The 25,193-nt window shown below is 37.8% G+C and overlaps 1 protein-coding gene across 2 annotated transcripts; it reads right to left on the bottom strand.

The window, feature by feature from the left end:
- Positions 1–280: 280 nt before the first annotated feature.
- On the bottom strand, positions 281–23,932 carry LOC107850713. 2 transcript variants are annotated; one of them, XM_016695431.2, is made up of 5 exons: positions 23,480–23,932; positions 23,273–23,323; positions 19,903–20,036; positions 691–791; positions 281–592 (listed from the first exon to the last, which is right to left on the bottom strand). In XM_016695431.2, the coding sequence occupies exons 1-5, from the start codon at positions 23,840–23,842 to the stop codon at positions 414–416; spliced, it is 828 nt and encodes a 275-aa protein (XP_016550917.1). In that variant the 5' UTR covers positions 23,843–23,932; the 3' UTR covers positions 281–413. The 2 variants fall into 2 exon arrangements, with proteins under 2 accessions (XP_016550917.1, XP_016550918.1); XM_016695432.2 differs by lacking the exon at positions 23,273–23,323 and having other exon boundaries at positions 23,480–23,893.
- Between the last annotated feature and the right edge of the window lie 1,261 nt (positions 23,933–25,193).

The following is a 25,193-nucleotide window of genomic DNA, read 5'->3' as shown; positions in this document are numbered from 1 at the left end:
TATAAGTATTCAACATTTAACATTGAAAATCATTCTCGTACTACTCTGGATACTTCATATCTAGCATATTCTAAAAAATATTTGTGGTTCACGTCTTCACGATGTGCAAAGATAAAATATCCTTATTGTTTTTGACAAATGCTTAAAAATAAAATTGAACAAATTAACTCACTATTGAGCCATGGTTGCTGTGCAGTTCTGACAATCTCAAGCGCAAAATCGAGCAGAAAAAACTCTCCTTCCGACACATCAAGCGTAAAAGACATAGCTGCCTATCTCATTCTTGAAAGATGGCTAATATTTACTGAAAAACGTTCTGAATCATTGCTTTTACATGTGCTGTTCATGTTCAAGATTTTGTTTGGAACATATAAACATGTTTTTACTCAAGTAAACTAGTGTAGAAGTGCTCTCTAAGCTTCGGGATCAAATTCACTGTCGTCTTCCATTTCTGAGCCAAGTTCACCTCCAGTTATCATATTCATGAATCTTCTCGTGGCTTGGCTAACTGCATAAGAAGTCTTCTTTGCTGCCCCAGTTACAACTGGCTGCAAAGATATGACAGGAAGATCTGCTCTCTCCTGAATCATTGCTAATTGACACAATCAAACAGAAAGTAAGTAGAGCTCTTCAGTTGGGAAGAAATCACATGGTCTGCCTTTCTGAAAGGAATAATATTAGAGAGCATACACATTGTTTGCTGGTGAGCACGAGACCCAAGTTGTCTGATTCCATCTTCTGCTGCTTGCACAGCTCGAGCAGATTTGTTGACACCATCAGCTATCTCTTGACTGAGCATCACAAAAAACAACAACATTACTCTCGGTAACATACATTGAGTCGTAGCTTAAACATACTGACTGAAAATCGATGGGCAAAGGGTGCAGTTTAAAGAAAAATTATGGATCTGACAATGGACATGAGTTCATACATTTACCCAAGACTCTGCCTCACGAAAGAGTCTCAAAGTTTATTACATTTTGTCCACAAAAGAAATGGCCTAAAGCTTCCGAAATACTGTTGCCCAGGTTCCTCGAGTTTGACTGATTAGATATTTTGATATTTAAAACATGAGCCTTCATAACCACAAGCTGCAATTCCACCGGGCACCTGTACCTCCCACTTTAGGTTGTCTCAATGTGTTATAGGAGTTGCTTTTGAATTTGACATGGTCTCTTCTTAATTCACATTTTTCATGAGCTCTTAGTTGATATCTTAACATTTCTTTACATTGTTCTTTTTTCCTATTCTTATTAACAGCTATACTCCAGGAATTTACAACAGCATACCAAGTGTATTCCCACACAGTGGGGTCGGGGAGGGGTAGAGTGTACGCAGTCCATACCACTACCTCAGAAGTGAGGTAGAGAGGCTATTTCCGTGAGACCCTCGGCTCAAGACAAAATACAATGTAATAGAGGCACTAAAGACAATAAGGAGTACACAACAACCGTTAGTAACAAAGCAATGCTACCATAAGTTAATACTACAAGCAATCTACCTGAAACAACATATATCAACAAGAATCCACGTACAAGAAACTACAAGCGTAGCCCTACAACCACTAACAAGGACAACACTCCTACCTACTAGCATGGACGCACTTCGTCCTCCTACCTTCTACCTTAATACATGTTTGCCACGCCTTTCTATCTAAAGGCCATGTCATCGGTAAGCTGCAACCGTGCCATATCCAGTCTAATCTCCTCTTCCCAATATGTCTTCGATCTAACTCCACCTCTCCTAAATCCATCCATAGGCTAATTTGATCCATAATTAATGGCATAAATAGCAACAACAAACAACTTATTCCATGGGATCTTAGGAGGGTGGAGTGTACGGATAATCTTACCCCCACCTTGTGCGAGGTAGCGAAGATATTCTCGATAAGAATTTTAATCTAGACTCATCCATTCATTCCATCAAGGCCACCATGGCCGGTGGGGCTATCCCACCGGACAGTAATAACAACAATTGGAGTGTAGAGGATCGTAATCAAACCATCCAAAAAAGAGCAGGCAATACAAAATATGCAGATTTATTGAAATCGAAAGGGGTGGATTCTATTAACATTAGGGTTCCACCTAAACCAATTATTATGCTACATGGGGAGCCTACAATTACGTGAAAGACTTCAGAAGTGCAAAAAACCTCAGGAGAATCTTCAGTATGCTATCATTGGTAAATTCTCATATGATAAGCCACAAATTGAAGTATTACGTAAAATTATTCCATCTCAATGTGGGATCAAGAGTCGATGCACAATAGGGGTTATGGATGAAAGGCATATTTTAATAAGGTTGCAAGCGTTTGAGGACTATGTTCAATTATTGTCAACAACAGCTTTTTACATTGGATCCATGGATAGATATTGGCAGATGAGGACGCTGAAATGGGATCCATGGTTTGAACCAGATGTTGAAACCACAGTGGCAATAGCTTGGATCTCAATGCCAGATCTACCCCCAAACTTTTTTGCCAAAGATGCAATTTTTTCTATTGCTTCAGCAGTTGGCAAACCTCTTACAGTTGATATGGCTACTAAATATCCCACTAGACCCAGCTGTGCAAGAGTGAAAGTAGAGGTTGATTTAGTAGCAAAACTACCCCAAAGGATCCGAATTAATGAGGAGAATGAATCTACAGGAGAAATTAAATCAAAATGGGTACACATTGAGTATGATTATATGCCAAAGTATTGTACTGAATGTTGTCTATAAGGACATGATGAAGGAAGTTGTTGGAATAAGCACCCAGAATTATATGACAAGCAAAAGGAAGAACAAAAGGAAGCAGTGGCAATCAATAAGGAAAAAGAGAATAACAAGCAGGGGAATCAAACACAGAAACCAGATAATGTAGCAAGAGGAAGAATTAATAATCAACAGTGGCTCACAAGGAAAAATAGATACAAGAAGGACAGGTATGGTCATATTATGGGTGAGGTTAATAAGAATAAAGAAAAAGTGAAGACCTCTAATGCATTTGAAGCTTTAGAAGGTGAGGATGACAAGCAGCAAAATAACAAGGATGAAGAGGGGGTTCTTAAGGCTGGTCAACAGGAAGGAGAAAAGATGAGCACAAAAGAATGGGTTACTAAAAGTTTTGGCAAAGGAACAGAGGATGCTCAAGATATTACTACAACAGCTGAGGAGAAAGCTACGCAGGAGAAAGGAATCAGTGGTGCAAATAATTCCCAATGTCAGCAACAAATAATTCAGTACTATCCTGAGGATCAGAAAGGAGTAGAAGATCATAACAAGAATCAGATTGAAGATAGCAGGAATGACAAGAAATCACAAAGTGTTAGCAGTCAGCATGTGCAGGAAGAGGAAGATGATCAGAATGCAGACAAAGGGAGCATAAACAGAACAGATGAAAACATGCAAATGCAGGTATATGATGAGGAACTGAAGGAGTTGATGATACTAGAGGGGATTAAACCAATAGTAATGCAGGCTGAGAATCTGCTGGAAAGTAGTAATAATACAAAGGAAACCTTGATGAGAATGACTTGGAATAAAACATCAATCAAGTTGCAAAAGCAGCAGACATGTCACCTAAGCAAGTAGAAGCTTTGAAGGAGAAACAAGGAAGAAATAAGAAGAAAAAAAAAAGGTGAAAGTACCAAGGTAGCTGATGACAAATCATTAACAATGCATAAAAGAAGCTTCTAACACACAGCAGGCCTTTACCAGACTAATAACAATGCAAAGAAGATATCCGTTTTATTTTATTGTGCTTATGGAACCTTTTCAAGGTGGACAGCACATTGAGGAGTATAGAAGTAGGCTGGGTATGAAGCATGCTGTTCTAAATGTTTCTGGAAAGATCTGGGTGTTTATTGAAGAGAATGTGGAGTTTAGTATTTTAAAAGATGAAGACCAGGACCAGGAACTAACTTTGAAGTTGGCCAATCAGAATGCAGGTATATCTTTGTTAGTGACTTTAGTGTATGCAAAATGTCGTGCTAATGAGAGGTTGGCACTGTGGGATTCATTAGTTGATTTGTCAGATTCATATCAAATGCCATGGATAATAGGTGGGGACTTCAATGTGATAAGAACTGATGAGGAAAAGTTGGGGGGACTACCTGTTACATTTAATGAGATACAGGATTTTAATCACTGTATTAATTTATGTAATATGGAAGAAATCCAATTTAAAGGAAGTAAATTCACATGGTGGAATGGAAGAACTGATGAAGATTGCATATTCAAGAGATTAGATAGGGTTCTGTGCAATGATAGAATGCAAAATTTATTCCAAAGGATGGAAGTGGAACATCTAGCCAGGAGTGGATCAGATCATTCTCCCTTATTGATCCAATGCAGAGTAGAGAGTGAGCAGATAGTTAGATCTTTTAAATTTCTAAATTTCTGGCTCAAGGAGGAATCTTGTATGGAGGTGATCAAACAAAGCTGGACTTCTCAGATTGAAGGTAATCCATTTAGAGTGTTCCAACAGAAATTGAAAAACACTAAGTCAGCATTAGCTAAGTGGAGCAAAGACCAGTTTGGTAATATATTCCAGGAAATAGGAAATAGCTACACTGGAAGATGTTATCAAGGTAAAAGAGAAGCAGTTTGAAGAGAATCCTAGTGGAATAAATAGAACTAATTTGTTTAAGGCTCATGTTGAATTAAACATGCAACTTAAGAGAGAAGAAGATTTTTGGAGGCAAAAGGCTGGATATGAATGGTTCAAGGATGGAGAAAGGAATACCAAGTCTTTTCACACTATTGTCAAAGGAAGGAGAAGCAGACTTAGGATTAATAGAATTCAAAATGAGCAGGGAGAATGGATGGAAGATGTACAAGATATTGCAGATACAACAGTTAATTTTTTCCAGGATCAGTTTACTAAGCAACAGAATGCAGAAGATTTCTCTATGATGAATTACCAAAGCTTGGGACAGAAGATCAGAATAAGGACATTATAAGACTACCAGAGTTGGAAGAAATCAGAGTTGTCATGGGATTGAATAGAAATAGTGCAGGGGGACCAGATGGAATGACAGGAGCATTTTATCAAGATGCATCAGAGATTATTAAGCAAGACATTCATAAAATGGTAACTGCTTTCTTTTGTGGTTTTCATCTTCCTAGATTCATTACTCAAACAAATTTGGTATTGATACCAAAAAAGTTAGTAGTGAATACTTTTTCTGATATAAGGCCTATATCCCTTAGTAATTTTGTGAACAAGATTTTTTCAAGAATAGTTCATGAAAGAATTAAAGGAATACTACCTTAATTGATATCACCAGAACAAGCTGGTTTTGTTCAGGGAAAAAGTATTGCTGAAAATGTTCTAGTGGTTCGGAAGATTGTGGCTGAAATTAGAAAGAGAGGCAAACCACCTAACATGGTTATGAAGCTAGACATGATGAAGGCATATGACAGAGTGCAGTGGTTGTATTTAACTAAGGTATTGAGGGATTTGATTTTTCAGAGGTGATGATAGACATGATCTTCAGATTACTGGAAAACAATTGGTATTCCATTATTTTGAATGGTCAACCAAAAGGATTTTTTAGGTCAACAAGAGGACTGAAACAAGGGGATCCATTGGCACCAACATTGTTCATCATAGCAGCAGAGGTGTTGTCAAGGTCATTGAAGAAGATGATGCAGAATAAGAATTTTAAATTTTTTGGGATGCCAAGAGGAAGTCCAAAACTGAATCATCTGGCTTTTGCATATGATATGATAATCCTATGAAAAGCTGAGGTGAAGACTTTGCAGTTGGTCACTACAACATTGGATAAATATGAGGAAGTCTCTGGGCAAAAAATAAACAAGGAAAAGAGTGCAATTTATGTGCACAAAGGAGTATCCAATGGAGTAAGGATTATAGCAGATATTGCTACTGGCATCATGAGAAGAGATTTCCCTTTCATATACTTAGGATGTCCAATCTTTTATATGAGAAGGAAGAAGGGTTATTATCAGCAATTACTGAATAAAATTGCTAGTAAGGTGCAGTCATGGAAAGGAAAATTGTTATCTTATGGAGGAAGGGCTGTGTTGATTAAACATGTTTTGCAAAGTACTCCTATACATTTGTTTATCAGTGATGAACCCTCCCTTGAAAGTGTTGAATATTCTTCAAAAAATAATAGCTCAATTTTTTTTGTAGTAAAATTGGAGAAAAGGGTAAGACATTGGGTGAAATGGCAAATAGTATGTTTACCACAAGATGAAGGTGGCTTGGGTTTTAGAAGGATTGGTGATATTTCTATGGCATTATTTTGCAAATTGTGGTGGAATTTCAGGACCACAAAGTCAATATGGAAGGACTATATGTTCAATAAATATTGCAAAAAAGAGCATCCAAAACTAGTCATGTGGAAAACTGGTGCAGGTGGATCTCAAATGTGGAAGAAGATGCTTATTGCCAGGGATTTAGTGGAACATCTTATTATATGGCAACTGAATCAAGGAAATTCTGATATCTGGTTAGATAACTGGACTGAGCAAGGTGATCTGTATTCCATAATGGAAGGAGGACAAGGGGAGCATGAACAATATAAGCAGGTAAAGGAGTTGGTAAGAGAAGGAAAGTGGGATGAACAGCTGATTAGAGTATTATTCACAGAGGAGATGGCAGATCATATTCTTAATAGGGTGGTACCTCCATCAAAAGAAGGGTAATACTGGACAATATGGAGTATTGAACCAAAAGGTCTGTTTACAGTGAAATCAGCTTGGCAGTATATAAGGAATAGGGAAAGTATTGATAACACATTCAAGAGGATATGGGTGAAAGGTTTGCCTTTCAAGATATGTTTTTTCATGCGGAAGTTATGGAGAAGGAGAGTCCCAGTAAATGATACAACAAGGAGATTTGGATTGCAAGGTCCTTCTAACAAGGAGATTTGGATTGCAAGGTCCTTCTAAGTGCTGGTGTTGTGAGGAACCAGAAGTGGAGACAATAGCACATGTCTTTGGGAATTCTTTCTATGCTAATAGGACCTGGTCCTACTTTTCTTCTTTTGCAGGTATTCATATTCAACATCTGACATTGAGAGGAACAATACTACGTTGGTGGAATGCTGAAGTAAAAGGGAGGGAACAACCATACTACTTTGCTATGCCTAGCATTATTCTATGGGAGTTGTGGAAGAGAAGGAATAGGAAAAAACATGATAACAAGGAAACTTCAGGATTGAGGATACCATACAATGTTACAACGAACCTGAGAATGTTGTTGAAGGTCAGAAAACCAAATTTGGATTTCCAAATGAATGGCCAAATATAATTAAGGAGATGGGCAAGTTAATGATGAAAATTAAGGCTATTAAAGTCTTATGGAAGGCACCAGAGGAGGGATGGGTTAAGTACAACACAGATGGAGCAGTTAGAAGGGAAGATGGAGGAAGCTCATATGCATTTTGTTTAAGGGATGAGAATGGTGATGTCTTATTTGCTAAAGGAGAACCACAATATTATGCTAATAGTATGCAAGCAGAGAGGCCTATGCAATCTTCTATGCAGCTAAGCATGGTACACAATCTCAGCACAATAAGATTATCTTTCAGATGGACTCACTACTTATGCAGAAGGTGTTAGTGCTAACAGGTGAATGACCTTGCCCATGGAATATAGCACACAGTCAAACAAATTCACAAATTTATGAAAAATAAGCAAGTACAGTATCAACACATATTCAGGGAGGGTAATCAACTGGCCGATCATCAAGCAAATTTGGCCATAGATATTGGTGCTTTTACCATTACAAATTACCAGCAGTTACAGAGTAAAGGAAAAGCTATCCTAAACAGTGACAAATGGCAGAGTCCATACTTGAGGATCATGCAAGTCAAGGGATAAAGAGGAAAAGGAAATTTAAACTGAATGTTTTACATGTAATGTATATACAAGAGTTAGTAGCATTTATAGCAGTTCATGTGCTATTTCTAAGTTATTACAGCCATCACAAAGGTTCCTTAGCAACATGGGAGGGTCGATGGATTAGATGGAGCAACATAAACCTGAGAGGGAGATAGAAAGCTGAACAATTGTGGGTCCCAGCAATTCATTTTCTTCATCCCTTTTACAGCTATGGAATACAAGCAAGAGAAAGAGAAGTCAAGACAAGTAGATCTAGAAATTACAAAGGAAGACAAGAAGATGGCAACATACTTGGTTGGTATGGCTTTACTCAGAAGACCGAATCCATATTAGCTGAACAAAAACATTCAATTTTTTCCATCTATTGGGGAAAGTAGCTGTAGCAAAAGCAATACCTTCATTCAGCTGGAATGAGAAATTGTAAAGCACAGAATCGAAGGAGTACTTACTTGCTCGAAGGAGGTGAGCATTCAAGAGGAGGTACAGTATTGACCTTCCAAAGCATCAACAGGATGAACCTCGGATTTGAGAAAGGAGTCACTAAGGTTGAAGGAGGCAGACACAAGGTTAGAACTAGGAAACTAGTTCTTTTAGGAAACCCTACAATTTGTATTTGTCAATAAATGGATACCGGGTTGGGCCGGGTTAAATGAATAGGACTAGGCTGTTTTTTATTTTTGTTGTATGGTGGGTTGGTCCATCAAGTGATGATTATTAATAAAATACAAAATTAACCCCCCCAAAAAAAATCCATAAGCATCCACTCACAATTCCGCACAGGGACATCCGTGCATCTCCCTATCACATGCTTGAACCATCTCAATCTCGCACCCCGCATCGTGTATTCCACCGAAGTCACTCCCACCTTATCTCGGATATCCTCATTTCTAATCTTATCTCATTGTCACACCCCTATTTTTACTCATCCCCCCTAATGGTTGGTGGTTTTGAGAAAAATGGATTTTTTCAATTAAAGTGCATCTCCAACTTTTGCTATGTCATCTGACTTAGATCTTTAGCAGTGTGCTAAGGGAGGTTGGGCCAAAAGAAGGACGTGCATTTATGCACTCAAAATGATGTAGGCTAAGATACAGGCATCCCATAAATGGTTTTAGGCTCAAAATAGGAAGTCTAAAGATTACATTTTATTTGGTAGGTTTCAAAGGCACAATCGAGTCCAAAAAAAAAAAAAATCCTCTCCCAAGTTAAGTGTTGCTCAAAATTTTGCATCAACATTGCAGCCAAGTTCTAGATCAACAGAGCGATCCTCTTCAGAAAACAACCCAAAAATATATATATCTTGAGGTTTTATTAGTGGTTTTGAGTTCGTGGCTTTTGAACGCTAACTAGTGGAAATTAATTTTCGCAAGAGGTAGTCCTCAATCTTACTATCTTTGATATAATTTCAAATGTCAGGATTGTATGAAATCTAATTCCAATATAACAAAGTTGTTCGGGTTTCAAGTATGTCTTATTTGGTTATCACATTTTGTAAGGGAAAATGGTCAAATTTACCCCTCTACAAATATGCCTTATTTGGTTATCACATTTTGTCGTTATTAAAGGGTAAATGGTCAAATTTACTCTACTTTGAAAAAAGGCTAAATATACCCTTCGTCATTCTTTGAGGCCAAATTTACCCTTGTTGTCATACTTTGGGACCAAATTTACCCCCATACTTCGAAAAATTGTCTAAATATATCCTTCATCATACTTTGGGGTCAAATTTACCCTCGATGTCATATATTGTGGTCAAATTTATCCTCATTGTTAAGAAACTTTTCACATGTACCCTTCCTTTAATAGAAAAACTCAAATCAACGTTAAATGACCTATTTTTTAAAAATAAAAGACACCATAATGTAATCCGCCCGATTTGACTCGAGCCACAAAATAGACACAAATAAATATACACCCACTTCAGTTTTGTTGGTTAAATTTTTCCAACGAGATTAAGACATTAAATATTTATCAGTGCATAGCTCATGAAAAATTCATTTGCATCCGTGCAAATACAAAGAAATATACCCCTCTTTCAGTTCATCCGTTTGCTTAAGTGTAGAGCTCGTGAAAAATGACACTTGACAATCAATTGCAATAGATTAGACCCATAGGATATTTCTCTGGATGATTAAGCTAAGAGGTCTCCCTACGTGTCAATTGTGACATATCTTCATTCATATGTCTTTATATGCAATTTAGATCTGCACAAATTTCTCATTATTTTTTGGCTTAGAAAACTTATTCACTGATTCTAGAGTCTAGATTTACATAGAATTGCATACCAAAATTTGAAATTTGAACATAACTAAACAGGACCAGAGTTTGTAATAGAACTTTTTCTAGTTCCATGCTTCTACGTTATCCTATTCCATTTTATTTTTTTTCATTTGTAAACAACCTACCAGTATTGCATGTTGAAAGAGAAGTGTTTTTGTTCGTTGAAAAAATTCAACCATTAGAATTGAGGGAGGGGTATATTTGTTTATGTATTTTTATGGATTGAATCGGGCGAAATAGATTAGTATGTGATTTATTTTGAAAAAAAAATAAGTAATTTAACGTTGATTTGGAATTTTCTATTAAAGGAGGGATACAGTTGAAATGTTTCTTAAAATGAGGGTAATTATTGCCCCAAAGTATGACATCGAGGGTAAATTTGGCATCGAGGGTAAATTTGGCCCTAAAGTATGACACTGAGGGTAAATTTAGCTCCCAAGTATAACGAAGAGTATATTTAGCCAATTTTTCAAAGTAGAGAGGTAAATTTGACCCTTTTCCCTTTATTAAATGAATTAAGTTCATATTTTAATTCTATGAGATTTCGAGTAAGTTAGGTGTAATATGTCATAATTTAGACATGCAAATTATCGAGTATATGCCAATATTATTCTCATTTAACAGTTTAATTTTTTATTTCTTAGTTGAACTCCAGAAACAAAACTATATTTGTTAAGCATTAGTTTTAGTTTAAGCAATTTAAAGAGTGAGTTATGGGAATGAGTTAACGTTGTTGTAAAAATGGACATAAATATTGAGTTTAGTCTACTACTAATAATTTGGTGTTCACGAAGATCGGAGAATCTATTCAAACACAAAGTAATTAGTTAGTGCAAAAATATTTTTAATATTGATTAGTAAAAAATGTTAGGTACCGTTTTTGTTTGCCTAGAGTCAATCTAATGCTTATTTTAATGAGTTTACTCCTTATTTTTGGTGGGGGAATAATTATTACTCATGTCTTTTATTGTTAGATTGACGTATGAATTTTCATTTATTTGTTTGTTTGTTTCGATATTAGAAGAGTAAAATAATTTATAGTACATAATAATTTGTTATCGAATATTAATTTGTAAAACTGTAAGTGTTTGATCTATTGAGTATTAGATAATTATTTAGTGAAAAACATTTGATGTTCAAGTGCTGTTGGTTTAATTTCACGTTTTTAACTTATTAATTTCTTTGATATTAATCAATACATAATAGCGTGTTAGGCCTTAGATTTACTAAGCTCCTAATTTAGTCATTTACCTAACAAGAACGAGTTTGGTTGTTTTTAACCGAAAATTTAAGTAATAATCGTGGTAAGACTGAAAAGTACTGCTACAGATAAGCCACACATTTTATATAATAAGACAGTTTTAAATAAATTCAAAATAAATAAAAGTGGGATATAAGTAATTCCTAAGCTAACAAATATTTCTTATCCAAAAGATTAATTTAAGCCAAACATAAATCATTAAAGCGATCGTGCTAAAACTACGAGACTCAAGGGATGCCCCACACCTTCCCCTTGATTAATAGAATTCCTTAAACAGATTTCTAGTTCGCGTACCGATAGTAAAGAGTCATTTTCTTTTGACTAAGGATTCAATAAGGTGACTTGGAACACCCAAACTTAATTTCAAGTGACGAGTCTATAAAATAAATAATCTCATTTTCAAAACATCACTTTAATTAAAAAAAAAAGAACCATTTTTTCCAAAAACACAGCCCTTAGAGGGGATGGGTAAAAATAGTGCGTGACAGCTAGGATAGGGAAGTTAGGATAAGGTTTTCTTTTTTTTAAAAAAAAAAAATGCTTTAAAATAAATTAATAAAATATAAATTACTTATTTTATATTTCAAAATATTTAAAAGTTAAAAGGGTAGTAAAAAAAATATATGTAACTAAAAAACTTACTAAAATTACTAGCTTATTTATTAAAACCTAAATTAAAAGAAACTATATTTGTTGAAAGTTTTCTTTCCTTTTGAAACAATAAAAACATACAACAACAACAACAACAAATAGTCCCAGTGTATTCCCACAAAGTGAGGTCTGGGAGGGTAAAATGTACGCAGTTCATACCGCTACCTCCGAGGAAGTAGAGAGGTTGTTTCCGATAGACCCCTGGCTCAAGATATAGAATAATATACCAAGGTCATAATGAAATATAAAAATGGATGGGTAGCCTAACAAAATAAAAGGTAAGAAATAATAACACTAGATATCCAAGAAAAGGAAATAACAGAACTACGAACAATATGTAATAAAAAATAAGGAAAACGGATACCCATGTAGTAGTCACACACATTCACAGACCTAAAACACCTATCACACCCAAACTCTCCTAACACCTCTAGCCACAATCCACACGCTCACACTAGCCTTCTACCCTAATCCACTACCTCCACACCTTCCTGTCTAGGGTCATGTCCTCAGTAAGCTGAAATAGCTCCATGTCCTGCCTAATTACGTCCCTCCAGTATTTCTTTGGTCTACCTCTGCTCCTCCTGAAGCCATACAAAGCTAGCCTCTCGCACCTCCGAACTGGGGCATCCGTGCCCCTCCTCCTCACATGCCCAAACCATCTCAACCTTCCTTCTCTCATCTTATCCTCCACCAAAGCCACTTCCACCTTCTTCCGGATAGTCTCATTCATAACTTTATCCCTCTAGTAAGGCCACACATCCAGCGCAACATTCTCATTTCCGTCACCTTCAATCTTTGAATATGTGATTTCTTAACTGGCCAACACTCAGCTCATACAATATGGTCGGACGGACTGTCTCTATAGAATTTGCCTTTAAGCTTAAGGGGTACCTTCTTATCACACAACACTCCCGAGGCGAGCCTCCATTTCATCCAGCCTGCTCCAATACATTTAGAGACATCCTCATCAATCTCGCCATTCCCCTGAATCATAGATCCAAGATACTTAAAACTATCCTTCTTACAAACATCCTGAGAATCCACCCTCACCATCACACCGTCCTCCATACACGAGTCACTAAACTTGTATTCCAACTACCCTGTCTTGGACCTACTCAACCTGAAACCCTTAGATTCAAGGGTTTGCCTCCAAACCTCCAATTTTTCATTCACACCCCTCCGCATCTCGTCAATCAGCACTACATCATCCGCAACTAACATACACCACAACACCTCACCTTGATTCCTCCGTGTCAGCACGTCCAACACCAACGCAAAAAGGAATGGGCTAAGAGTCGATCCCTGATGCAAACCAGTCTTGATTGGAAAATGCCCTGAGTCACCTCCCGCCGTCCTCACCCGAATGCAAATCCTTTCTCTAGATCGATGAACACTATGTGTAAATCCCTCTTCATTTCCCTATACTGCTCCACCAATCTTCTCACCAGGTGGATTGCTTCTGTCGTCGAGCGACCAGGCATAAAACCAAACTGATTCTCCGAAATGGACACAACCTTTCTCAATCTCCGTTCAACCACCCTCTCTCAAATCTTCATAGTGTGACTCAAAAGTTTAATACCCCTATAATTGTTGCAACTCTGAACGTCACCCTTATTTTTATATAACGGAATCACCGTACTCCATCTCCAAGCCTCAGGCATCCTCGCAGTCTTGAAAATGACGTTGAACAAATCAGTCAACCATTTCAAGCCTGCCCCACCAGCATACTTCCAAAAATCCACTGGAATCTCGTCAGGCGCCGTCGCTCTACCCCTCCGCATCTTACGAACAGCCTCTCTGACCTCCTCCACTTTAAAACGTCTACAATAACAGAAAACTCGACTCTCCTCCGAGCGCTCCAACTCCCCTAACACAATACCCCTGTCCCCCTCCTCGTTTAAAAGTCTATGAAAATACTCCTGCCATCTCTTCTTAATGTGAACATCCTCCACCAAAACTCTACCGTCCTCCCCCTTAATGCACTTCACTTGATCGAGGTCACGACCCTTCCTCTCTCTAGCCTTAGCAAGCCTATACAACCTTTTTTTTCCCCCCTTTCTCCTTTAACCCAGCATACAAGCTCTCAAACGCTACTATCTTAGCAGCCATAACTGCTAACTTAGCCTCTTTCCTAGCAACTTTGTAGACCTCCCTATTCACCCGTTTCTCTTTATCCTTACTTTCAATCAACCTAACATACGCCCCCTTCTTAATCTCTACTTTCTTCTTAACTTCATCATTCCACCACCAATCACCCTTATGTCGATCGGCAGGACCCCTTGAAACCCCCAAACCTCTTTAGCCACCTCCCTGATGCAGTTGGCTGCCTTGTCCTACATAACATCCACGTCCCCCCTACACTCCCACACCCTCATTCCCGCTACCTTCTCCTCTATCTCTAGCGCACTAATTGGCGTCAAGCCACCCCACTTAATTCTGGGGTGACCCACTCCGGCCCTACTCTTCTTGCTCCTCTTGATAAACAAGTCCATAACCAGAAGCCTGTGCTGAGTCGAAAGATGCTCACTCGGGATAACTTTACAATCCTTACAAAGCACCCTATCCCCCTTCCGAAGCAGCAGAAAGTCAATTTAAGTCTTGGCTGATGCGCTTCGAAAGGTAATCAGGTGCTCCTCCTTCTTTGGAAAGCTCGAATTCACAACCACTAGCCCAAATGCCTTCGCAAAATCCAACAGAGCAACCCCTTCACCATTTCTGTCGCCGAAACCAAACCCTCCATGCACATCCTCATAACCTCCCGGGACAATACCAATGTGCCCATTGAAGTCCCCCACTATGACAATCTTCTCCGAGCTAGACACGCTTCTCACCACCTCGTCCAAAGCCTCCCAAAAACTCGCTTTCACCTCCTCTTCCAGGCCCACCTACGGCGCATAAGCACTACACACATGCAGCGTAAACCCCCCAATGACCAATTTAATCGTCATCAACCTATCACAGACCCTTTTAACCTCCACCACCTGCCCTCTTAGCTCCTCATCCACTAAGATGCCCACTCTATTACGATGCCTCTCACTGCCAGAGTACCACAACTTGTACTCATCCACATCTCTAGCCTTAGAACCTACCCACTTAGTCTCCTGAACGCATGCAATATTAATCCTCCTCTTCTTAAGGATCTTCACCAACTCTACAGACTTACCCTGAAGGGTCCCTATGTTCCAAGACCCTACCCTTAACCTATCTTCTCTCGCCTCTCGCCTACTTTTTTCACCCCTCCCGGGACCATCCTGACCACCTATCCTAGACCCCACACCCACCCCTACTCCCCCCTCTACCCCCCCTCCCAAAACTTCCCCCCACACCCAATCCCCTCGATCATGACCCTACTTCATCAACAACCCTCACAGCCACTACTCAATGATCGTAACAAAGCCCCAAACAGACTAACAGACTGACTGACAAACAAAGAAAGCAACAGTATGAAAAACAGTAGGCGAACAACAGATATGTACAAGAAAAAAAGATGCTATCCGGCCTAATTAGCTAGACCCACACAACAATGATAGTCACAAGAAGCCAGCAGCAGAAAAACAAAAAAAAAAAAAAAATTAAAAGATAAAACAATACAATACAAGGAAACTAAACTATACGAGGAAACTAAACTGTAAAGTGTAGGTAAAGAAATAGGTTCAGATGTCACCCGACACTGTGTTTGCTGGTTACGGCAAAGTTGCTGTCGAAACTGAGTTGCCCAAATAGAGCTGCTGAAAAATAGGCCGCCGAGTGTCACCAGAAATACCGCCGGAGTATCCTGTTGTTGCCGGAAATCTGTTCACCGGTCATCGTCTAGTCCATTTTTTTAACCGGATCTGAGCGTTGCTGCACCTTACGTCGTCACCGGAGTTTAGCAGGCTGAAACGCTAGATCCTCCGGCGTGCTAGTGACGATGTGGAAAAGGAAATTTAGGGTAGAGAGAGAGCCGGGGAGAGAGAAAACTTAGGTAGGGTTTGAAAAGTTGGGTGGGTGGGTAGGGAGTGAGGGTGGGGTAAGAATATTTCTTTAAAGTTTAATTTTTTTAAAAATACAACAACAATAACAAACACAGTATATTCCCACAAAAGTGGGGTCTGGGGAGGATAAAATGTACGCAGTCCATACCGCTACCTCCAAAGAAGTAGAGAGGTTGTTTCCAATAGACCCCCGGCTCAAGATAGAGAATAGTAAACAGGAGCGTAATGAAACATGAAGCATGATGGATGGCATAACATAAAAGGAATAAGACATAATAAAATAGAAATCAGAGTAATACGAAAATAAAGTAAATAAGCGCAATATGAGATAAGAGGTAAGCCATAGGACATCTGGAATACGACCCCCACCTAGCAGTAACCTCACATTGAAAGCAAATAGTAAGGCACCTCACATTGAATTTGTCGCATCAAAACATCCATCACTAAGGCAAAAAGAAACGGGCTAAGCGTGGATCCTTAGTGTAACCCCATCAAGACGGGAAAGTGCTCCGAGTCCCCTCCCCCAGTCCTAACCCAAGCGCCCTGGGAACTTTATCATAGGCCTTCCCTATACTGCTCCACCAGTCTCCTAACGAGATGGATAGTTTCAGTAGTCGAGCGCCCTGACATAAATTCAAACTGATTTTCAGAAATAGTAACAATCCTCCACAACCTCAACTCTACCACCCTCTCCCAAACCTTTATAGTGTGACTCAACAACTTGATACCCCTATAATTGTTGCAATCTTGAATGTCACCCTTATTCTTATACAACGGAATCATCGTACTCCACCTTCAAGCTTCAGGCATCCTCGCCATCTTGAAAATTATGTTAAACAATCGAGTCAACCATTCCATACTAGCCTCTCCTGTACACTTCCAAAAATCCACCGGAATCTCATCTGGTCGGCTGGCCCCATCGCTCTACCTCTGCGCATCCTACAATAGCCCCCTTAACCTCCTCAAACTTAGTGCACCTACAATAACCATAATCGCGAAAACCTCTCGGAATGCTAAAAATCCCCCAAAACAATGCTAGTATCCCTTCCTTCGTTCAGGAGCTTATGGAAGTAAAACTGTTATCTCTTTCTAATACGACCCTCCTTCACGAAAACTTTGTCATCCACATCCTTAATACAATTAATTAGACAATGCCGTAAAATAATTCAGCGTGTTGGCGCTGTTACATCTGAACTTTTTCAGCACCTAAACACTCAATGCTTTAGAAAAAAAATAAAAATCTCAAATCGAAATACAAGCCGAATTCACAGCAAAAAGCAACCGGAGCTCAATCGAACAACTTGATACATGAAAATTTAAATAATTAATCATGCAAACACACAAATAACGAAGCTCAATACCTCAGATCCTGATTTTTTGTTCGTTTTGAGATTTATTCATTTTCTTTATGCAAAAACATATGAATCTAAATGAGATACAATTAATTCGACAAAGATGTAAACGAATTCCTAATATTACATCTCAACTATTTCAGCACCGAAACTCAATTTCTTACAAAAAATAAAATAAAAAATCTCAAATCGAAATACAAGGCGTACATAGAATTCAGTGCAAAAAGCATGTGAATACTGAAACAGCTGAAGCAAACACTTGATATATGAAACTTAAAACATGCAAACACAGAAATTATGAAGCTCAATTTCCTCAAATTTCGGTGGTAAAATTCACCTTATGATCTAGGTCTTTGAATAAAGGGGAAGAAGAAACAATTACCTTTTTATAGAAAATGAGCTTTAACTTTCTGGTGTTTTTATGTGGATTGCTTCTTATTTTTATTCGGTGTTTGTAACTGTTATTGCTGCTTACTCATGAGACGAGTTTTTACCAAAACCGTAACTTTCTACTCTCACTTGCTGTTACCTTGTATTTCTGTCATATCCTTTAATTATGAGTAATATCTTTAGAATTCTACAATAATATATTCAACGTATTTTTATAAAGTAAAGTCTGAAAAAGATAATACTATATATAAATGCAAATTTTACTCCAATCTCAAAATAGAAACGACTAATTTCGACTTGAGATTTTACTGAATATTAACACTGGCAGTCAACAGTAAAAAAATATGGTGGTAGAAATTTCTTGTTTCCCTTTCAGTTTTCTTAAAATAAAAATTTATTTTTTAGGGAAGGGTCAGGGGGGAGGAAGGGTGGGTTTTAGGATGGGGGTTGAGGTAAAAAAAAATTTAAAAGAAATTTAATTTAAAAAAAAAAATTCTTAAAAAACAATTTGGAAGCGGGCGAGGTAAGTTCTATAGAGTGGCAGTCTGAACGGCTATGTTGTATGGAGCTGAGTATTGGCCAGTTAAGAACTCCCACATTCAAAAGTTAAAGGTGGTGGAGATGAGGTTGTTGCGTTGGATGTGTGGTCATACCAGCAAAGAATAGGGTGAGGAATGAGATTATTCGAGAGAAGGTGGGAGTGGATTCGATGAAGGACAAAATGCGAGAAGTGAGGTTACGTTGGTTCGGGCGCGTGATGAGGAAGGGGTCTAATGCTCCAGTGCGGAGGTGTGAGACACTGGCTATGGATGATTTTAGGCGGGGTAGAGGTAGGCCGAAGAAATATTGGAGGGAGATGATTAAGCATGATATGGAGCAGTTACAGCTTACAGAGGACATAACCCTTGATAGGAAGGTGTGGAGAATGTGGATTAGGGTAGAGGGTTAGGGGGTGAGAGGGTATCGGTCGCAGTAGGAGGCCTTCCTTATTTGTGTCTGAAGTTTCTTGTTTGTGGGTTGTGTGTTGTCTATGGTTTCGGATAAGTAGTATCTTGTGGCACTAGTACTATCTTGTGGCTAGCGGTAGTTTACTTTGCCTGTATAAGTTTATATGCATTTATGTTTTGTTGCTATACTGTTAATGATTCTAAGCCGGGGGTCTATCAGAAACAGCCTCTCTACTTCTTCTGAGGTAGTGGTATAGTCTGCGAACACTCTACCCTCCCCAGACCCCACTAAGTGGGAATACACCGGGTATGTTGTTGTTGTTGTAGGGTGGGGGTTCGAGGTAGGAAGGGGGAATGGTGATGAGATGGGTGGGGACAAGACGAAAATTTATAAAGTGATTTTTAAGAAATAAAAATAATTTATTTAGGGGGGGGGGGGGGGGGGGGGGGTAAGTTGGCTTGTGGTGGGGTTGGGGTAAGGTGGGGGTGAGGTGAGGTGGTGATTTTGAGAGTGGGAAGACACATTTTCACTTTTTTCCCTACTTTCATTAAGAAAATAATTTTTCTATTAAATGGGTTGAAGTAGAGATTGATTGGGCTCATTTGAACCCAATTTGAAAATGGCTTGTGGCTTAATGGGTTGAGATTTACCCAATAACAAATTATCTTGAACCCAACCCATTAAGTTTTGGGCGGGTCAACTCAATTTGGGTTCATTTTGACACCCCTAACTATAACTTAATAATTTGGAGAACTCCAACATGTATTGCAGAATGTCATATTAGTTCTCTTGAAGCTCTTAAAAATATGGCACACCAGATTATATTGCAAAACCAGCAGCATGGCGTATAAAGCACGAACTAACCAAATTTTTCTTTTAGTTTCTCATACTAATATCCATCACATTGAGAGTCTCTGTCTACGAGATTTGATCCCACGAATTACATACGTCAACACGACATAAGGCTCTCTCCAAAATACATGAAGAATTAGCTTTTAAATCATAAACCATAATAAGTATGTATTAATTTGAAGTAACTTAGCCATTGAGATATCTAGGAAATGATTATTCCCTTCGGAATACCAAAACTATCTCGCTTCTAGATATTTCACATCTTCAAAGAATTTCAGTGAGTTTTATCCTACGAGAAGCTGATCAGTCCACTTTAGAGTGAGGAAAATTGTTACCTTAAATCACTCAATTCCAGTGTAAGGTCACTGATTTCCATCCCAGACAGCCTGATAGCAGCCATTGTACTTGGAAGCTCCTCCCGAGCAGTATCTGCCAACTTTGACAGAGATATTGCAGCTCTACGCATCGCCTACAGAAAAAGCTCATATGAGTTGAACTAAGGCATTTTGAAACTATCGGCTCCACATGAATTGAAAAAAAAAAAAAAAAGAGAGAGAGAAATTGGTTCCACATTCACACAGTAATCAGCATTTTCCTTGAAATTCCTAACTTATAGGCCGTGATGTTAATAATTTGTGTTAGTCTCAAGTATCCTTTTCTGAAAAGGGATATGCAAAAACTTAAGACCCAAGTTCTATGAGTATTCCACTTGTCCTTTGAATAAGAAGAGCAGATCTTTAAGACAATTATTTTTGTATCAAGCACAAATGCACCACAAGCACCACGAAAAGAATGTCTTCCGTCTCACTAGGTGCAAATCCTTCCGATTTTTATGAAGAAAACTTTTTTCTTTTGCCTCGGTGTAAGAACAGGTGTTTAGGGTTTGACTGGTAGGCAGATAGTGTTAGATAGTGTAACATCCGGTTATAAACTTCTAAGTTGAAATCACAAATATAAGGACTAGAGATAGAACCAAGTTTCTAGACATGATGTTTGTTTCATAAAATTCAGAAATTCTATCTTAAATACAAAGAAAAAAATGAATTGCAAGCACCAACCAATAATCTTTAACTATATTACAATCTTGGTAAAATCAGCAAGGTCTAATACAGAAAAAAGGCAGCCTTGCGTCAAACTTTGAAACAATAAATAAAGAGCTTAAGGTTGCTATGACTTATGAAGCTATGTTAAAAAATAATACAATAGTTTAAAAAAAAAAAAGTGAATATGACTAAGAGATGGTTTAGAGGACAGCCAGCACAGGGGTGACATGGAGAGGACAAAGCGGAAGGTCACGAAGGGTAAGTTCAAGATTCAAAGGGGAAGGTTAAAATTATCCCTAAGGTCACTTAGTACTTAGGTGGTCAGTTCCGATAATAGCCTTTATTCCCATATCTTGTAAGAAGGCAGGTTTTTTTTCCCTCAGCTCTACTCTTTCGCTAAAGAACTATCATTAACTTTAAGTAGGACTCTAAGAGCTCTACTTTAAAATGAGAGAGATTTTCTGTTTTAACAAGAAGGAATGACAGAAAGCTAAAGAGATGGCTATGAGACTACTACTAGTGCAACCAGGTAATTGACCAAGTAATCTACATACATGCTAAAAGAGCGTTTCAATGCCAATGTACTTATCTTCTGGCATTGAAGGGAGAAGGAACGACAAGGTCTGCTTCCATAGTAAGGATTATTGCTTAATCCAATCCAAGAGCAAACAAAGGACGCCTCATTAAGGTTCAAGCTAAGAGCGCGGCAGTTTAATTAAGGTATAGAGTAAGCTTAAAGCAGTTAAACTTGATCAACCTTATTTAGGCACATCAATCAAAGATCTTGATCTTGCTTACTGGATAACTTTCATGCTCCCAACAAGAATTTTCATTTCCAAGGTAGTTGGTACGAGTTATAGAAGCATTTGATGTAGTTGATTCGCAAATCTACGTTAGGGCAGTTGGTGGGGAGTCAGATCAGGACAATGTTTAGCTTACTTGGGCATTAACTCGACATGGAGAATGATGCAGTCTGATTGAGAACTTTCAACTTTCACTAAGCAAAATGTGATTCCTTTTTGATGATGGTGTTGTCTGGAGCAGCTTGTGCACATCTTTATTATTTCACCGGGTACCTTCTACCTCCCACCACCACAAGCACCGGATAACTCTATCTACTAATACTTAGGCAGAGAGGAAGAATTACGAACCTAAAACCGCATGATTCTCCTCCCACTTCATTGATCACTGCGCCACACCCTTGGGTAACACAATGACATCCGTTTTGATCTTGATTAGCTGCCTAATCACTTTATAAAACAAACTCTTCATTGTCATTCAATCTCTTCATTGTAATGCTTAGAGGTTACTCAAGTAAGACGACTCATAAATTAATTGATGTAGACCACAATATATGTGTACTCATACGTTATCATTTTTTTACTAAAATTAGAAAATCAACATATAGCATATTCCAGCAAATTAAATAACTATAGGATCTTATGATGACACTTTTGGAGCTTGTATAGCACAGTGTTATCTCTCAAGGACTATTGAACCTTCTAGAGACTATTTACACCCTAAATGAATGCAAGTGAAAGAAGAGAAAGCTAAACTATGCAAGTGAAAGAAGAGAAAGCTAAACTATCTTTGTTTTAAGATGTACAAGGATGGGAAGGCTTCTAACATGTTATGACATTTTTAAAGGGTCAAAAATGCCCCAAACATATTGAAAATGGTTCAAATATTAGCCCTCCTTTCTCCTATTGGACCATAATTGTCGTTGACGCTAATTTCGAGTTAAAAATGCCCCTCCTTCCACTATTGGACCCCAATTTCCCTTTACGGTTAAAAGTAACACTCCTTTTAATGGAATTATACGATGACATAAGTAGGACTTTAATTATATAGGTGGAACTGATTTATTAAAGCCCCATAACTCCATTAAAAGACGTTAATTATATAGGTGGAACTGATTTATTAAATCCCCATAACTCCATTAAAAGACGAGGCATTTTGGCTCCAAAATTAACGTTAAGGGAAAATGTGTTCCAATAGGTAGAAGGAGGGTGATTTTTAACCGGAAAATTAATGTTGAGGGAAATTATAGTCCACTAGGTTGAAGAAGGGAAAACATAAACCATTTTCAATACATTATGGGCATTTTTGACCCTTTTCAGTTTAAAATTTAATGTATCTGTACATTCAATGGAGCCACGACTCATAGCATTAAACTAACTACTAAACGAATTTGAGCAATCTTCAATAACATTGTCATCTCAGAAAAATATTTGTTCACTCAAGCCAAAAGGAAACAAAACCAATAGCTTCTGAAGCAAACATAGGGAGGTTTGCACATAACTGTTTTTCTTTTCTCAAAACAAGGATCGCACATAACTTTTTATATTGCATCCAATTATAACATTTATACAGTATATCATGGCAAGGCATTTTCACCACACAATCGCACAGAATCCCTAAAATCATATTCATAGTAGCATAAGAACCAGTCCTTCTACCGCAAACACACACTTAGCTTCTAATTACTACCAGAGATGCCCGGCTTATGTAAGTTCCACGCAAAAGTTTATACATATAAATGCCATACACAGAAAGAGTAGCAAACACCCTTGCAATACGACCTCAATATAAGGGAAGAAAACTAAGAACGCTCAAATCAAAGTAATAAGAAATTGCCAGGCAAGAGATGAAGAGAACTCACAGACAGTGTCGGTACAGCTACAACTACCAGACTGGTGAAAGCCACCGACGTCTGCATTTACCAAACATCCAATCTCATAAAATGTATTTACACTTTAAAAATGCAATCACAATACTATTCAAATTCCAGAAAAAAAATGACAAAAAAAATGTAATCACTGTTTTAATCGCAAATATTAACGAAACAAAAGAAGATAGTTAAGAGTACCGTGCTAGCAATGAAGGCCAAGAGAAAGAAAGCTTGGTCACTTAAGCTTAATTTGGGAGAGACAAAAATTGGTCGAATTTTAGGGCTTCCGATTTCAACATTGAACGATTCATTAACCTCAGGCGACGAAATTTCTCCATCTAATGTTTGATTTTCTGTTTCGGCACCGGCAGAATCAACGGTGGATAATGATGATGATGATTTGGACGAACAAATTGTGAGGGAGAAGCTGGAGAATTTATAGCCGTAGTTGAGTCTGAAGGAAGAGGGAAACATCGGCGTTTTAGCACGGAGATTGCCGGAGATGAGTGTGACGGTGGTTGGAGAAGAAGGGGTATATGCAGTAATCACACCCGACTTCATGGTCTGTATTTCAAAGCCTTGGGACTAACGGTGAAATCTACCGTTATAAAATTACCCTATAATTAGATAGTGCTCCAAAATAAATTGGCAAAACCAAAAAAAAAAATCAATAATCACCCCCTTTTCCCAATAATTAATTTTAAATAAAAAAATACTCAAATAATTTATAAATAATTAATTTAAATAAAAAATACTCATCCCCTTAACCCACCCACCCCACCAACCTTCTTCTTCAAACATCCCACCCACTCACCCACCACCTCCACCCCCACCTCATCCACCCCATCAATCCACCCACCCTACCCCACCAGTCCTCCCATCCCGCCGCCCCTCCTACCCCACCCACCCCATCAGTCAATTTTAAATATTTTAATTGATTTTATTTTAATTTTTCTTCACGGATTTAGCTTTATTTTTTAATTTCTTTCATCAATTTTGCTTCGATTTTCAATTTTCCTTCACTGATTTTTCTTGATTTTTATGCTTCGATTTTAATTTTTTTATTAATTTTGTTTAAATTCAATTTTTCTTCACTTATTTAGCTTTATTTCTTAAGCATTCTTATTTCTTGATTTAATCATTCTTGTTTTTTGATTTCTTCTTTCATAAAAGAGTAAGATTCTTGATTTGACCATCTTAGCATAAGGATGTGTTAAGGAAAAAAATGGTGGTAAGTTACTGAATTGAAGAAAGAACAAGAAGAAGAAAAGAGAAGAAAAATAAAAATTACGAAAATGTCACTAAAAAATTATGAAAATACCACCTAAACGCGCCTTCAATGCGTGTGTCACACGCACTTTGTCAACTCAGTAAAAAGTGTCAAAGTGGCAACACTTGAAGGTCACTTGAGGTGCCAAAATGGACTAATGACCACTTGAGGTACGTAAGTGAAAGATGGTGCGTACTTGAGGGACCTGCGTATGTATTCTGCCAAATAAATTTGTTTTTGTTATGACATTTAGTAAATGTCCATTAAGATATAGATGAGATCTATTTGATTAATTATTAGCATATGAAGCATCTATTTTTAGAGAGAAACTAATAGTATTTTACCCTTATAAATAGAGAGGTTCTGTTCATTGTATTCTCAATAATATTATGATCTCTTACCCCTCAAAAGAAATAAAGAAACCTCTCATCTTCTCTCTATTTATTCTTTGTTATTCTTACTTTATATTTCATAATACGTTATCAGCACGAGCCTCTAGCCAATTTAGTGAAATTATTTCTCTTCTTTGAGAAAATCAACAAATCGTTCAGTGGAGAAAATCATGAGGCTAAAGAAAGAGAATAATGATCATCTAGACTATTCCCCGGTAAGTATATATTGAATTACAAAACATATGAATGT

This window comes from Capsicum annuum, chromosome 12, assembly GCF_002878395.1.
Source record: "Capsicum annuum cultivar UCD-10X-F1 chromosome 12, UCD10Xv1.1, whole genome shotgun sequence".
Taxonomy (NCBI): domain Eukaryota; kingdom Viridiplantae; phylum Streptophyta; class Magnoliopsida; order Solanales; family Solanaceae; genus Capsicum; species Capsicum annuum.
The sequence above is the reverse complement of the archived record's forward strand: the minus strand, read 5'-3'. Positions and strand labels throughout refer to the sequence as shown.